Source organism: Mus musculus, chromosome 17, assembly GCF_000001635.26.
Source record: "Mus musculus strain C57BL/6J chromosome 17, GRCm38.p6 C57BL/6J".
NCBI lineage: Eukaryota > Metazoa > Chordata > Mammalia > Rodentia > Muridae > Mus > Mus musculus.
In genome coordinates, this window is record NC_000083.6 from 89,189,264 (window position 1) to 89,204,269 (window position 15,006).

Sequence of the window (15,006 nt, forward strand, 5' to 3'; positions counted from 1 at the left end):
AATAAATAAATAAATAAATAAATAAATAAATAAACAAACAAACAAATAGGCAGCTAGAATCTAGACACCATTGAGAGTTGTTAGGTAAGAGCCCTTACTCACATTAGCAAAACAACAAAGTTGCATTTATTCATGTGTCATCTTCATATACGTGTGTGTGTGTGTGTGTGTGTGTGTGTGTGTGTGTGTGTGTGTGTGTGTGTAGTACTGAGGACTGAACCAGACTCTCCTAAATATTAAGCAAGTACTCTGCCATTGAGCTGTATAATCCAATTCTTTAGATTAGGAAAAAAAAAAAAACAAAATAAACAACCAACCAAACCAAACCAAACCAAACCAAACCAAACCAAACCAAACCAAACCAAACCAAAAATGAGACTGAAACTCCAAGCTAGCCAGGCTGGCAATCCTGCCTCAACCTCCCAAGTGGCTGAACTTAGGTACACAGGCCAGCAGCGCAGGTGCTGAAAATGCATTCTTCATAGGTCATAAAGGGAGTCTGTGGATTTATAGGTACGAGGTACCTGTTATGAATACAGATGCTGAGTTACTTCTCCCAGAGCCCTTACTCATCCATCAGGGTGCCAAAATGCTGACAACAAAAGCTTTATCCTCCTGCAGGAATCTGAAAGATTTTCTCCAGGGAACATGACCTGCCTCAGTCCAGATCCAAGATTTGATGTTCCCTCGACTTAATGACCCAGCTAGGTCTTCTGCTGTGATTATTACAGTGTTTGCCACTGTTGTTATTTTCTCTTAGGAGTCTTCCCCAAGAGATCTACTCCCAAGAGCTGCTCTAGGAGCTTTCTATCTGGCTATCAGAACTGTTTGTTCTTCTTCCACTTGTTTCTAGTGTTTGTTTGGGGGCATGAGCTGCCTTTCTAAGACTGTGTGTTCCTCTCGAAGGAACTCAGGCATTTCTCATGCTCAGGGCTATGATAAGCAGTGTGGCTACTATAGGCAGGATTCCAGATGACCTCTCAACTGTCTGTCACAATAGTCATATTTTTTTGTTACTGTCTCAGTTTTATAACCTAAGCCAGTATTTCTTATTGCATGATTTTCTCCCTCTTTCAGTATGTGCATGAAGACAAATGTACATTGTTTACCCACAAAGCATCTCTTTTCTCTGGTCTAAGACCAGCACAGGCAGTTATATGGAAGTGGCAATCTCCTGAAGTTGTCTGGGGATGGTTCAGGCAGTGGGCTGAAAAATGGAAAGTGATTGTTTTGTATTGTATTTAATCTGTCTGTGTTTAAAGCTAACATAAACACACAAAAGAGTTTAAAACCAAGAAGAAAGAGAATTTCCTTAAGAGTCCAGGGTGCTCAGGGATCCTCTACTTGTGTCCCTTTATAGTAGAAGGTGTATTGCTTTTGGAGGCTCATGGACGTTGTGAGGCCAGGCACTGAAATTTTCAACTCTGAAGAGAATGCATTAACTACTGCTGCTGCTGCTGCTGCTGGTGGTAGAGCTGCTGCTGTTGCTGCTGGTGGTTGTGATAGTGGTGGTGGTAGAGCTGCTGCTGTTGCTGGTGGTGGTAGAGCTGCTGCTGCTACTGATGGTGGTTGTGATAGTGGTGGTGGTAGAGCTGTTGCTGCTGATGGTGGTGATTGTGATAGTGGTGGTGGTAGAGCTGCTGCTGCTGGTGGTGGTGGTTGTGATAGTGGTGGTGGTAGAGCTGCTGCTGCTGCTGCTGGTGGTGGTTGTGATAGTGGTGGTGGTAGAGCTGCTGCTGTTGCTGGTGGTGGTAGAGCTGCTGCTGCTGCTGGTGGTGGTTGTGATAGTGGTGGTGGTAGAGCTGCTGCTGCTGCTGGTGGTGGTCCTAGCTAGTGGTGCTATTGCTGTGATGCTGCTGGAAATGGCTGGGTGGATCTGGCAAACATATCATACTGATAGACAAAATTTTACCCAACAAACACATGACACCATCTAGGAACACGGTAGCTTTGGAGAAAAGTAAGAATTTGGAGAAAGAAATACAACAGCCCAGTCTTTCTTACTTGCTCTTTCCAAGTTGTATGTCAGTCTTTCATATCCAAGCTCAGAAGACACAACCTTGCCATTTTCATAATTTGAAAACTTAAGGTCAAATATAATTATATGAACATGTTCCATTATGTCCTACCATTAATTTGCTGGTGTGTATTTGTTATTATCATTTTTCTTGCCTATGTTGTCCTTATAAAATGTAGTAAATGGTCTCCAACCTTTTAAGTCACAGGCATTTGAAAAGTGGCCCAACATAGCTTCTGAAATCAACCGAAGGGTGGTCAACAAGAAAGATGTAGACAGACTGATGTGTCTTCCTTAGTTTTATTTCAGTGTGAGGCAACAGCCCTTGTTCTCACTCAGTTACACTGGTATCCTTTTATTCTAGCTCTCATAAGATGTCCTTTATATTACATAACCAACATGCAATAAACCATCATGTTGGTGGACTTCATAAGGTTTATTCTTTAGGGAGTTGTTTGTTATGAGTAGTAATAAGGAAAACTGCAGTTGTTGTTACTTGATGCTTTTTTTTTGCAACTTCATAGGAAAAGGGACATTGCCTGTCGTTGAGAAGTGTCTTGCACATATATAATCAATAAGTGCTTAATAGTTAAAAAAAACATGTATTGAAAAATGAGCCACTTATCCGTGGTCTCAAAATGGAATAATATTGGAATAGAAGAGTATATTTAGATGAGAGGAAATATTTGTGTTTAGGTAGGGAAATAGAAGATATACCTGGGAGGTAGAACTGTGATAATAGTGTGAACCTAACAAGGTTGAGGTCAGAAAGGACAAGGAAGGATACAGTACTGTTGACTTGATGCCAGAACACATCTGGCTTTTTGTCCTGAATCTGAGAGTTGGATCACAGTAGGTAACAAGTCAGGACAAGAGCTAAGCACAGGGATCCAAGAGAGTAGGGGCAGAAGGCTCAGAGGACAGACTGACAGACTGACAGACTGAGCATGAGGTAAAGGGAAACACAAGTATGGGCCATGCTGTCTTCCAGGGGTGAGATCTGCCTTTCTGAGGCCAATCTCAAATGCTTTCATAGCGTGTAATGTTACACCTGACACTTTGGAACTCCAGAATGTGACCCTTCAGTATCAGGAACCTCTGTTTCCTACTGCTGTTGTCCTCCAAGTGGGTTTTAGAGGGGCAGCATGCTCAGCAATCTCTCAGCTTTGTTTATTTAGGCACAAAGCCACTGTCGGGTCTGAGATTCTTAGCAAATTCTTGTTCAAAATTCCTGTCAATCTATAACAAGAATTTAGGTCTTATAATCTGTCTGTACATAGATTCTCCAAACTGCTTTTCACACAACAAAACTGCGCATTAAGCCCAAGGGCATCCTCACCGATTTAATCCAACAACTAGAATTATTATTCAAATGTCGAATGTTGGAATCTGAGACCTAAGGAAATCCAGTAATAGGTTTGTCTATTATTTGCCTGGATGGTATTCATAAAATGAAAGCACTCAGAATCAAAGGAACCAGAATCCTTCTAGTTCCATCTTCTAACAACCTACATAAGAATTTTCTCCACGGTATCTTCAGTCAGTTGATTTTTCTGTTTCTTTGAGGCTTAATTGAGCATATGGGGCCTGTAATTTGTAATGGTTTTCATCAAGTGGGACATTATGGAGGTGTGCATTTATTGCAGTTGTTGAAATAGGACTCGATGTAAGAGCTCTATGTTGTTGTTCGATGAGAAAGTTTGAGAGAACAGATGAGGGAGAATGAACTCAAGCCACTCATAAGGCTAAAAATTTAATTGAGTTCAAGTCCATGGCTTGGTTTTCATATATATATATATATATATATATATATATATATATATATATATATATATACACATATGAGTTTCAGATCAGTGGCATATTCTATATGAAAGAACAAGGTAATGGCATGTCCAGGTCAGAAACAGAAAGCATGGTTTCAGATATTTCAAGGAGAGGTCAGAGCAGAAACAAACATCCAAATCTCATTATAATCAGATTCTAGGCAATTAAAATTAATTACTAAACTTGATAAACAAATTCAGTGAAGAGCTGGATATAAAATTAACTCAAACAAATCAGTGGCCTTTCTGTACACAAAGGATAAACAGGCTGAGAAAGAAATTAGAGAAACAACACCCTTCAAAATAGTCATAAATAATATAAAATGCCTTGGTGTGACTCTAACTAAGGAAGGGAAAGATCTGTATGACAAGAACTTCAAGTCTCTGAGAAAAGAAATTGAAGAAGATCTCAGAAGATGGAAAGATCTCCCATGCTCATGGATTGGCAGGATTAATATAGTTAAATGGCTGTCTTGCTGAAAGCAATCTACAGATTCAATGCAATTCCCATCAAAATTCCAACTCAATTCTTCACAGAGTTAGAAAAGGCAATTTCAAAATTCATCTGGAATAACAAAATTCCTAGGATAGCAAAACCTATTCTCAACAATAAAAGAACCTCTGGTAGAATCACCACCCCTGACCTCAAGCTGTACTACAGAGCAATTGTGATAAAAACTGCATGGTACTGGTACAGTGACAGATAGGTAGATCAATGGAACAGAAATGAAGACCTGGAAATGAACCCACACACCTATGGTCACTTGATCTTTGACAAAGGAGCTAAAGCCATCCAGTGGAAAGAAGACAGCATCTTCAACAAATGGTGCTGGCTCAGCTGGCGGTTACCATATAGAATAATGTGAATTGATCCGTTCTTATCTTGTTGTACAAAGCTCAAGTCTAATTGGATCAAAGAATTCCACACAAAACCAGAGACACTGAAACTTTTAGAGGAGAAAGTGGGGAAGAACCTTGAAGATATAGGCACGGGGAAAGATTCCTAAACAGAACAGCAATGGCTTGTGCTGTAAGATCAAGAGTTGACAAACGGGACCTCATAAAATTGCAAAGCTTCTGTAAGGCAAAGGACACTGTTAATAAGACCAAAAGGCAACCAACAGATTGGGAAAAGATATTTACCAATCCTAAATCTGATAGGGGGCTAATATCCAATATATATAAAGAACTCAAGAAGTTGGACTCCAGAAAACCAAATATCCCTATTAAAAATGGGGTACTGAGATAAACAAAGAATTCTCAACTGAGGAATACTGAATGGCTGAGAAGCACCTAAAAACTGTTGAATGTCCTTAGTAATCTGGGAAATCCAAATCAAAACAACCCTGAGATTCCACCTCACACCAGAATTGCTAGGATCAAAAACTCAGGTGACAGCAGATGCTGGCGAGGATGTGGAGAAAGAGGAACACTTCTCCATTGCTGGTGGGACTGCAAGCTGGTACAACCACTCTGGAAATTAGTTTGGTGGTTCCTTAGAAAACTGGACATAGTTCTAACAGAAGATCCAGCAATACCACTCCTGGGTAGAAGATGCTCCAACTTATAATAAGGACACATGCTCCACTATGTTCATTGCAGCCTTATTTATAGTAGCAAGAAGCTGGAAAGAACCCAGATGTTCCTCAACAGAGGAATGGATACAGAATAGGTGGTACATTTACACAATGGAGTACTATGCAGCTATTAAAAACAATCAATTAATGAAAATTTTGGACAAATGGATGGATCTGGAGGATATCATCCTGAGTGAGGTAACCCAATCACAAAAGAACTCACATGATATGCACTCACTGATAAGTGGATATTAGCCCAGAAACTTAGAATACCCAAGATACAATTTGCAAAACTCAAGAAAAATGAAGATCAAAGTGTGGACACTTTGCTCCTTCTTAGAATGGGGAACAAAATACCAATAGAAGGAGTTACAGAGACAAAGTTCGGAGCAGAGTCTGAAGAAATGACCATCCAGAGACTGCCTCACATGGGGATCCATCCCATAAACAACCACCAAACCCAGACACTATTGCAGATGCCAGCAATAGCTGCTGACAGGAGACTGATATAGCTGTCTTCTGAGAGGCTCGGCAAGCACCTAATACAGAAGTGGATGCTCATAGTCATCGATTAGATGGTGTACAGGGTCCCCAATGAAGGAGCTATAGAAAGCACGCAAGGAGCTGAAGGGGTTTGCAGCCCCCTAGGAGGAATAACAATATGAACTAACCAGTAAACCCAGAGCTCCCTGGGACTAAACCACCAATCAAAGAAAACACACAGAGGGACTTGTAGCTCTAGCTGCATATATAGCAGAGGAGGGCCTAGTTGGTCATCAATGGGAGGAGAGGCCCTTGGTCCTCTAAAGGTTCTATGTCCTAATATAGGGGAATGCCTGGGCCAAGAAGTGGGAATGGGTGGGTTGGGAAGCAGGGGGAGTGAGGAGAGGATAGGGGATTTTGGGAGTGGAAACTAAGAAAGGGGATAACATTTGAAATGTAAATAAAAAATATCTAATAAAAACATTAAAAAAAATAAAAGAAAAAAAAGAAAAGCAAGGAAAACAAGAACATCATCAAATCCTGTCATAGTTCACTGCAGGAGAGAGTAATAATCATCTTTTATAAAAAAAATTTTCTTCAATACCGAGTAGCAGAGCAAATAAACAGATGCAATTCTGCCTGATTTATTAAATCATTGGTTCAACACATAATTGAAGACCCAGAATTCCCATTGCATTGGTTCAGACGCAAAGAGTAGCACAAGGGAAATTTTCCCTGCAGTTGGAAAAATAAGACACATATAAAAAATTAAACCCAAAGCAAGATTAAGTGTGAAATGAGCTGCATCCTGGTTCAGATGAAGGAAAGATTAACTAAAGACTGAGTAACCATAGATGATGTCAAGAAAGACGCTCACTGCCAGTGTGATCATGTTAACTAATGTGCATAGCAGGAGGCCAAGAAAGGGCAACAGAAGCAAGATTCTTTATAAAGATACACAGTTAGAGATGCAGTTTGAGAGAAACCCTGCAGCCGATGAGTTTGTTCATCTATCAGAGAGTGAGGAGATATAAGCCAGTAAGTGAAGGGATTAAGCTATTGAATGATTTTTTTTAAAAAAAAATAATGCCTCATAACATGGTGATGATGGCTTTTTTTTTTTGCAGATGAAATGGGTGGCAATAAGCAGGCTGATTTGGAGAAAGAAGAGGAATTTAAGAGGAAGGGATAAATGAGGAAATAGAAAATCCTTGGAGGACTAGTCCTTCTGTCAGAGGATGAAGGTCATCACAATGGAAAGAGAACGCTTGCTATTAGCAGTAGGAAGATAGTTTGTAATTTTGAAACTTAGGTGACTATAAGAGGCTGTTTTTCTAGTGGTTACAGTCTATGTGTTAGAAGCACCTTGGTGATAAGAATAGACACCTTTAAACTGCCACTTCTTTGGCACAATACGATGGAGACCTACACAAGGGGTCATGTTTATTAGGACTGTGTCAGGAGCCAGGATTCCTGCTTCTGGTTCACACTAAGCAGGAATCATTTTAAGGCCATGAGCTATAAGTATTTTCTTTACCTCTTATTTTATCTATCTATGTATCTATGTATCCATGTATCTATGCATCTATCTATCTATCTATCTATCTATCTATCTATCTATCTATCTATTATTTATTTATTTTACTGTTTTAGAAAAATCATTTTTTTTTGTATTTTAAGGTGATATAAAATTTAAATTTCAATGTACACAAAAAATGCTTTTTGAGGAAAATTTGATTCATGTACCTGCTGATTACACCCAGCATGGGCATAGTAGAGAGCAGGAAATGCTCAGAATGCCCGAGAAACAATTTACAAACCATATTAAGCTCAAGAAGAAGGAAGACCAAGTGTGAATGTTTCAGCCCTTCTTAGAAGGGAGAACAAAATACTCATGGAAGCTGGAGGGTTGGAGGGACTTGGGAGGAAGAAACAAGGAGGATGAGGGGGGCAGAGAAAGTGGGTAGGATCAAGTATTCAAGGAAACAGGAATGGTCTACAGAGGGTCAGGAATTTGAACAGAGGTGTATAGAAATGGGGGACGGGGAACTGGGGGTAGCTGACAGCAAGTCCCAGATGCCAGGAAAGCAAGAGGTTCCCAGTACCCAAATGGGATGAGATTAGCTGAAATGCCCAACAAAGGGGAAGAAGAATCCATATCCAGAGGATAGGCAAAACTCTCAGTTGGGGGATGGGCCACCACTCATCTCCAATATTTTTAGCCCAGAATTGCTTCTGTCTAAAGGAAATACAGAGACAAAGTGTGGAACAGAGACTGAAAGAAAGGCCATCCAGAGATTGCTCCACTTGTGAATTCACCCTATATACAGACACCCAAACCCAGACACTATTGAGGATGCCAAGAAGTGCTTGCTGACAGGAGCCTGGTATAGCTGTCTCCTGAGAGGCTTTGCCAGAGCCTGACAAATACAGAGGCAGATGCTCACAGCCAACTGTTGGACTGAACACAGGGTCTCCAATGGAGGAGTTAGAGAAAGGAGTGAAGGAGCTGACTGAAGGGGTTTGCAACTCATAGGAAGAACAACAATACCCACTAACCAGACTCTATTAAGGTTCTCTCAGGTTTTAGAGCTCCCAGGGATTAAATCACCAACCAAAGGGTACACAAGGAGGGACCCATGGCTCCAGCCGCATATGTAGCAGAGGATGGCCTTGTTGAGCATCAGTGGGAGGAAAGGCCCTCGGTCCTGTGAAGGCTTGATGCGCCAATGTAGAGGAATGCTAGGGCAGGGTGGCAGAAGTGGGTGAGTAGGGTAGCAACCTCATAGAAGCAGGGTGAGGGGGGATGGGATAGGAGGGTTCTGGAGGGGAAATCAAGAAGGGGGATAACATTTGAACTGTAAATAAATGAAATATCCAATTACAAAATAAGAAATGAATAGAAAATGCTAAAAACTCGACAGGAAGGCTGGAGAAACATGTACTTGGAGAAACGGAAACGCCGTTGCTTTCCTCTAGGTGAGCAGTACCCCTTTTCCATGTTGGTGGATTATTCCACTGTAGTCAGTGACGCTCGCCTGGTCACCCCACCCTTCCCTGACATGACCATCACTAAGGTCATTACTCAAACCCAGGAGTTTGTCCCTGCAAGGTGCAAGAGGAACACCAGGCTGAACCCTTGATTTCACCTCCTTGACAAAGGTCCACTTGATCCTAAGTCTATATGTATATGAAAGCAGTAAAAAATTACCATAATTGTTCTCTCACACAGAATGTCTGTTCTTGGCATTTTATCTTCTCTTTTGAGATACACACACACACACACACACACACACACACTCAGGCACACACATGCACATGCACACATATACACACTTCTAGTCATTATCCCACTTTATTTTCTTTTTCACAGCGCACTTTGTCAAGAAGACTGCCAGGCTACACTTAGTTGAGTCTGATTAAGCCCTATGGGGAGGAAGAACTTTCCTTCATGTAATCCTCAGAGTTTCCAAACAACCACACTCATCCCTAGTTGGCAAAGCTGGTGGCAAGGAATGCCAAGTCAGCATCAATTTGTCTTTTAATTTCTATGCATTATTCTCTATTGTATATACATAATTAGAGCTATAAAGAGTCAAGAGCATGGAATTTGTCTGCCGTTCTGTTTAAGGTTCTCTCAGTTTCTATAAAATCACAGCAAGTCATGCTTGCTCCTTGGCTATGAAATGCTCTTGGACAGGAATGTATTTTATTCATTCATATGTTAGAATAAGTTTTAAAACAAGCCATCTTGGGGTTCATTATGTATCACATACACATTTCCCCCTCTCTCCTTTCTTTTATCCCTTCCTTTGTTTTTATTCCTCTTTCCCTCCCTTTTCTTTTTCTCGTTACCCAAGGTTTTCACTGCAAACAATTCTATCTTCTTAGGAAGAAATTACAACCACTAGACAGCCAGGCATGGGAGGGCGTCCAAGAGAGTAGTGGAATGCTACTCAACAATTACATATATAGGGAATATTTACTTTAAAACATGGATGCCACTGTTTGGCCCACAGAGTCACATGGGAGGCAATAGGGGAGCCACAAAGAGAGGCGACTCATTGAGGAGACATAGGTAGGGATCTATCTATACGGCACAGCCTCCCAACCAAGCATTAATATTGCTTTGGAGGTAAAAGGCAGAGGCACCGGAAGGGTAGGCTTGAAGCACTCGGGTGCAGATAACTTGCGGGAGTTCAGGGTGCGTTGGCTTCCTTGTGTTTGGAGTAACCTCATCCACCAGACTGGACTTGTGCACAGCACATTCTCCCGCATAGTCTGGAAGTGCAGTCTCATCTGGGCAGTGGAGCCAAAATAATGAGCTGTGCGATGTTTTCCCTTCTGCGCAACTGCCTCTGCACAGTCCCTGTTGACTTGAGAGGTCAACGGAGCATGCTACGTTCCACACATTCTCCTAAAGAGACAATCTAAGATTCACAGTCGTAGCTCGGAGTGAAAGCCCGAGGTTGTTTATCCTCTGAGTCATACTTGCACTTCTCAGGGAAGTGCTACCTGAACAATCAAAGAGCCAGGGTGGCAGAAGAGAACTTGCGGGGAGGGCAGGCCTCTGTATCATATGCACTGGATCTCTTTTACCGCACTGTGAGAGTTTGGAAACGTCTTTACTGTGTGGCCACTAGATTCGAAATTGCAAAGGGAAGAGATAAGTCCATCCCAGCTCTTGCCCAATTCTAGGAGAATGCATACTTCCTGTTTAAATAGTTGATCAAAATCTAAAGTTGGCATCACTTTCCCGGCTGTGTTCTTTCCCCCTCTTGGTCATTCTTCCTCAATCACACTCTCTCCGCTCTCCGCAGGCTCCCTTTCCCCAGTTAAGGAGAACCTCAGAACTCAGAACTATCTGCTGCGATTTGCCACGCCTCAGGTGCTCTCCCTGAGATCCTGTGTGTATAGAGGGCCTCAGCCAGCTCCTCCTGCTTCTAAGTGTAGGTCTCCTAAGTTTTCTACTTCGCTTTCCCTTTTATTTTTCCAGCTTCTCTATGGAGTGCGGACCCCTAGAGTAAATGTGTCCTCCAAACTACCCCCTCCCCTTTTCCCTGGGATTCAAGTTTCCACTATGGCCTTCCCTGACAAACGCCAATATAAACTCTCACCAACTCTCCCTGGAAAGCCACAGGACAGAAGTGTCTGTCTGGGGGAGTGTACTCTATTGTAGCCTTTGGTTAGGACAGAAATATTTCAGTCCAGCAGATATCAGTCTATTAGGAAAATAATAATAGTACTCAATGCTCAAATGGGAGCCACAAAGCTGTCCCCGCGACGATACTCACAGTTCAATGGCGTTCCGGGGGAGGTCGGGCGGAATCTCGGTCACCTTGCTATCTTGGCAGAGGAAGACCCTGTTAGAGCAATGACACAGCCAGTGATGACATCCAGATCCCGAGCCCAAGAATGCCAGCAAGGAGACCAGGAGCAAGGCCATGCTTATTTATCCATCCACCTGCTTTCTGCCTGCTCCAGCAGCGAAAACCTCCACGGATTCCCCAGGCTCCTCCACACACTGTCCGGATAAGAGAGATCTGCTTGGAGGACAGCAAAGTCACGTGACCCACTAAAGGATGCTTTTTTTTTTTTCTTTTGTCGCTTCCAGGCAAGTAAAATTAATATGTGTCCGTAGTAACTATATGTATTAATACATGATTGAAATGTGATTAATATTTGTCAATAAGCACCTGTCTTATCCTTCAAGACCTATATTTTCTATTCCTTGACCCCAAAATGACAACAAGTAGAAACTTGGTGCATATTTAGAGATATCAGTCTAATGGACTGATATCAGCAGATTCACATTATTTTACTGCATGGAGGTCCCTACTGGTCACTACTCTCTTCTCAGTGATATCAGGGTTCGTCCCTTTCCCGGCAAGTACATCCATATGACACATCTCTAATGTACTACTGACATGAAGGGGACAAAATTTACCTTTAGTATTTTGCATTGCTGTTTTCCTGTGACCTATCTGTTATAAACCATAGATCTGGGCTATAGTTAGCCTGTGATTAACAACATAAGCAAGTGTTAGCACTAAGCCGCTGTAGGTGGGTGATAGGGTTCTCTGTGGAGACAATTCACTTCTGAGACCTCAGGCATGGGCTGTTTCTGGTCACAGCGTTCACCAGTCATGCGTAGTCTTTCTGGCATCTCTTGTTTTTCCTTTGCTAACTCTAAGAACTGTCCTTTCTTCCTAATTCAAGAGTTGGCACGAATAAATGTATCACATCTATACTTTTAATTTTAGAGATTTCCTGTGAGTGACACCCTAGGTATTTGCAACAGTGGCATTTTTAAGCTTAGTAATAAAGGGTTTGAGGAATATTTAACAAAAGTGAAGGGATGATCTTCTTTCCACCCAGAGTCTATGAACACTAAAAACGTACACCTCTCTAAGATCATGTCTAGTACTTACTACCTGCTAAGATTACCTTCAGTACCATCTTTGCACACAGCAAACATCATCTCCTGAAAATGGTTACACACTGTGGGTTAAATGGTGGCCTGCATCAGTCCCAGGGCTCTGACCACTCGGGGGCAGGCTGCAGGAGCTTTCCCTAAACCACCGCCAGCATGAGAAGCCATAGGACCCTGCTCCAAGGGTAGGGCAGTGCAGACTGAGGTCCCTGGCAACTTCCAGAGCCAGCTCGGCGGTGGGCCTGCAGGGATGCTGGGACTGTCTGGTTCTCAGACTCTGGGGCACCCCAGATGTTGTTGGGAGTCCACAGGCTGGATCTAGCCCACGGAGGAGGGGGAAAAGAGAGGAGTGCTCTGGCTGGGTCCTGTGGGAAAAAGAGTCCTTGGCTTGTTCAGTGGGTGGCTTGTCTTAGTAGAGGCCATGGCTGGGAGCTGATGAGAGGCCTTCTGCAAGAGATTAGCAGCCAGTTCTTTGGACGAAGGTCTGTTCCATTGCTCCCCAGGCGGCTCCTGATGAAAAGAGTCCATGGTTTTCAGGCATTTATTGTCATGGTGGAGAGTTGCAATGAGTAGATTTTACCCTACTTTCTCGGGGCGGGCCTGAGGTTAAATACCTTTTGCAGGGAGGACTGTCTGGGAAGGAGAGGTTACTTGGCTAAGCTCTTCAGGCTTTTAAGTACCTCATTAAAATGGAGATCTGGCTTGAGGCTATGTGATCTGTGGTCACCTCCTCTACCTGTGGAGGGACTTGGGCGGTTGCCTGGCATGACTGATGGCCAAAGAATTATGGAGAGCTGTGGCCTCGTGTCAGGGGCCTTGTGTCCAGGAACGTGGCAAAATGCCTACTGTCCCTTGCAGGGTCACCTGTGGGTTCACCGTGGTTTTAATTACAGCTCAAGCAGAAACCAGGCTGCCTTTCATGGTCCCACAATACACATGCACAACACAATAAACAGTGTGTGGTAAAGTCACAGGAGGTGACAAATTCTACTGCATTTTTAGTTCATGGAACCTTCCATGTCAGTTCTTTACAACTTAGTGCACAGAGGTGCAGCTAATCTGAAGTTTGTTCTTGTCATTTGTTTTATTTACAAAAGTTAATATCACTAATGTCCTCTGAGGCTCTGCCAGCAGGTGACTGAGACAGATGCAGACACTCACAGGCATCCATTGGACTGAGGTCAGGGACCCCTATGGAAGAGTTAGGAGAAGGACAGAAGGAGCGGAAGGAGACGGCAACCCCATAGGAAGAACAACAGTGTCAACTAACCCTGACCCCTCCCAACAGCTGGAGACTAAGCCACCAATCAAAGATTCTACACCGGCTGATCCTTGGCTCCTGGCACATAGGTAGCAGAGGACTGTCTTGTCTGGCCTCAGGGAGAAAAGATGAACCTAGTCCTTTAAAGACGATGTCTCCGAGAAGAGGAATGTTTGTGGGGGTCGGGTAGGAGGGGTGAGTGCATGGGGTGTTGGATGGCTCTGGGTGTGGGGGAGCACCCTCTCAGAGGCAAAGGGGAGAGAGAACGGGGTAAAGAACGCTGGGATGGAGGAACAGGAGTGGTGGCAACATTTGGAATGTGAATAAATAAAATACCTTAATAAAAAAATATAGTATCATTTGCAAATAAAGATACTTTGACTTCTTCCTTTTCAGTTTTTATCCCCTTAATTTCCTTCAGTTGTATTATTTTTTTTCTAGCTAATTGTTCAAGTACCATATCAAATAGATATGAAGAGAGTGGATAATTTTATCTTGTTCCTGATTTTAGTGGAAATTCTTGGGTCTGTTTGCTTGGAATATATTTTTTTGTACCTTTGGCCTGCGTTTCTTCTTCTACCACTATAACTATTATTCTTAGGTTTTGTCTTTTAATAGTTTCTAAGATTTCCTGAATATTTTGTGCCTGGATTTTAAAAATACTTATTATTTTATTTGACAGAGAGATCTATTTCTCCTATCTTGTCTTCAAGACCTAAAGTCCTCCTTATACTGTCAGGAAAAGTTTATCCTTCATGGTGAAATTTGTTTCTTGGAGGCAGCAGAAAGATGGCTTAAGTTTTGTATTCCAATCTGTTAGTCTGTGATTATTTTAATGTATTTTAATTGGGGCAACTGAGACCATTAACACTGAGAGTTATTCATGAACCAGTGTTGCTGACTCCTGATAATTTGCTGTCTTGTAGGCTCCCCTTCTTCTGGTGAACTGTTCTTGAATAATTTTTTTTCTTCTGTCATCTTGAGTGTAGCTTGCTTCTTCGGGCTGAACTTTCTATTGTATTGCCCTCTCTAGAGTTGAATTGGTAGAAAGAAATTTCTTGAATTTAATTTTATTATAGAATGTTTTTTCCCCCTTGTCTTTGATTGTGATTGATAGTTTTGCTAAGTGTAGTAGTGTGGGCTGGCATCTGTGGTCTTTCAGATCTTGTTGAACATCCTTCCAGGTCCTTCTAGCTCTTGGAGTCTCCACTGAGAGGTCAGATATTATTCTAATGGGGCTGCCCTTCATAAGTGACTCGGTCTTTTTCCCTTGCTGCTATAAGTCTCTTCGGTCTGTACACTTAGCCTTTTGATAGCTATGTGCTATGAGAACTTTCTTTTTTGGTTCTGCCTTTTTGGTGTCCTGTATGGTTCTTGTTTGTTAATAGGCATCTCTTTCTTCAGACTGG

At 42.3% G+C, this 15,006-nt stretch overlaps 1 protein-coding gene across 1 annotated transcript in view; it reads right to left on the reverse strand.

Annotated features, from left to right (window-relative positions):
- The window catches only part of Fshr (follicle stimulating hormone receptor), a 215,724-nt gene extending 204,312 nt beyond the window's left edge, over window positions 1-11,412 (reverse strand). Inside the window, exon 1 of the mRNA NM_013523.3 lies at window positions 11,198-11,412. Coding sequence (NP_038551.3) covers window positions 11,198-11,349 — 152 coding nt within the window. The 5' untranslated portion in view covers window positions 11,350-11,412. The remainder of the gene's footprint in view (window positions 1-11,197) is intronic.
- Between the last annotated feature and the right edge of the window lie 3,594 nt (window positions 11,413-15,006).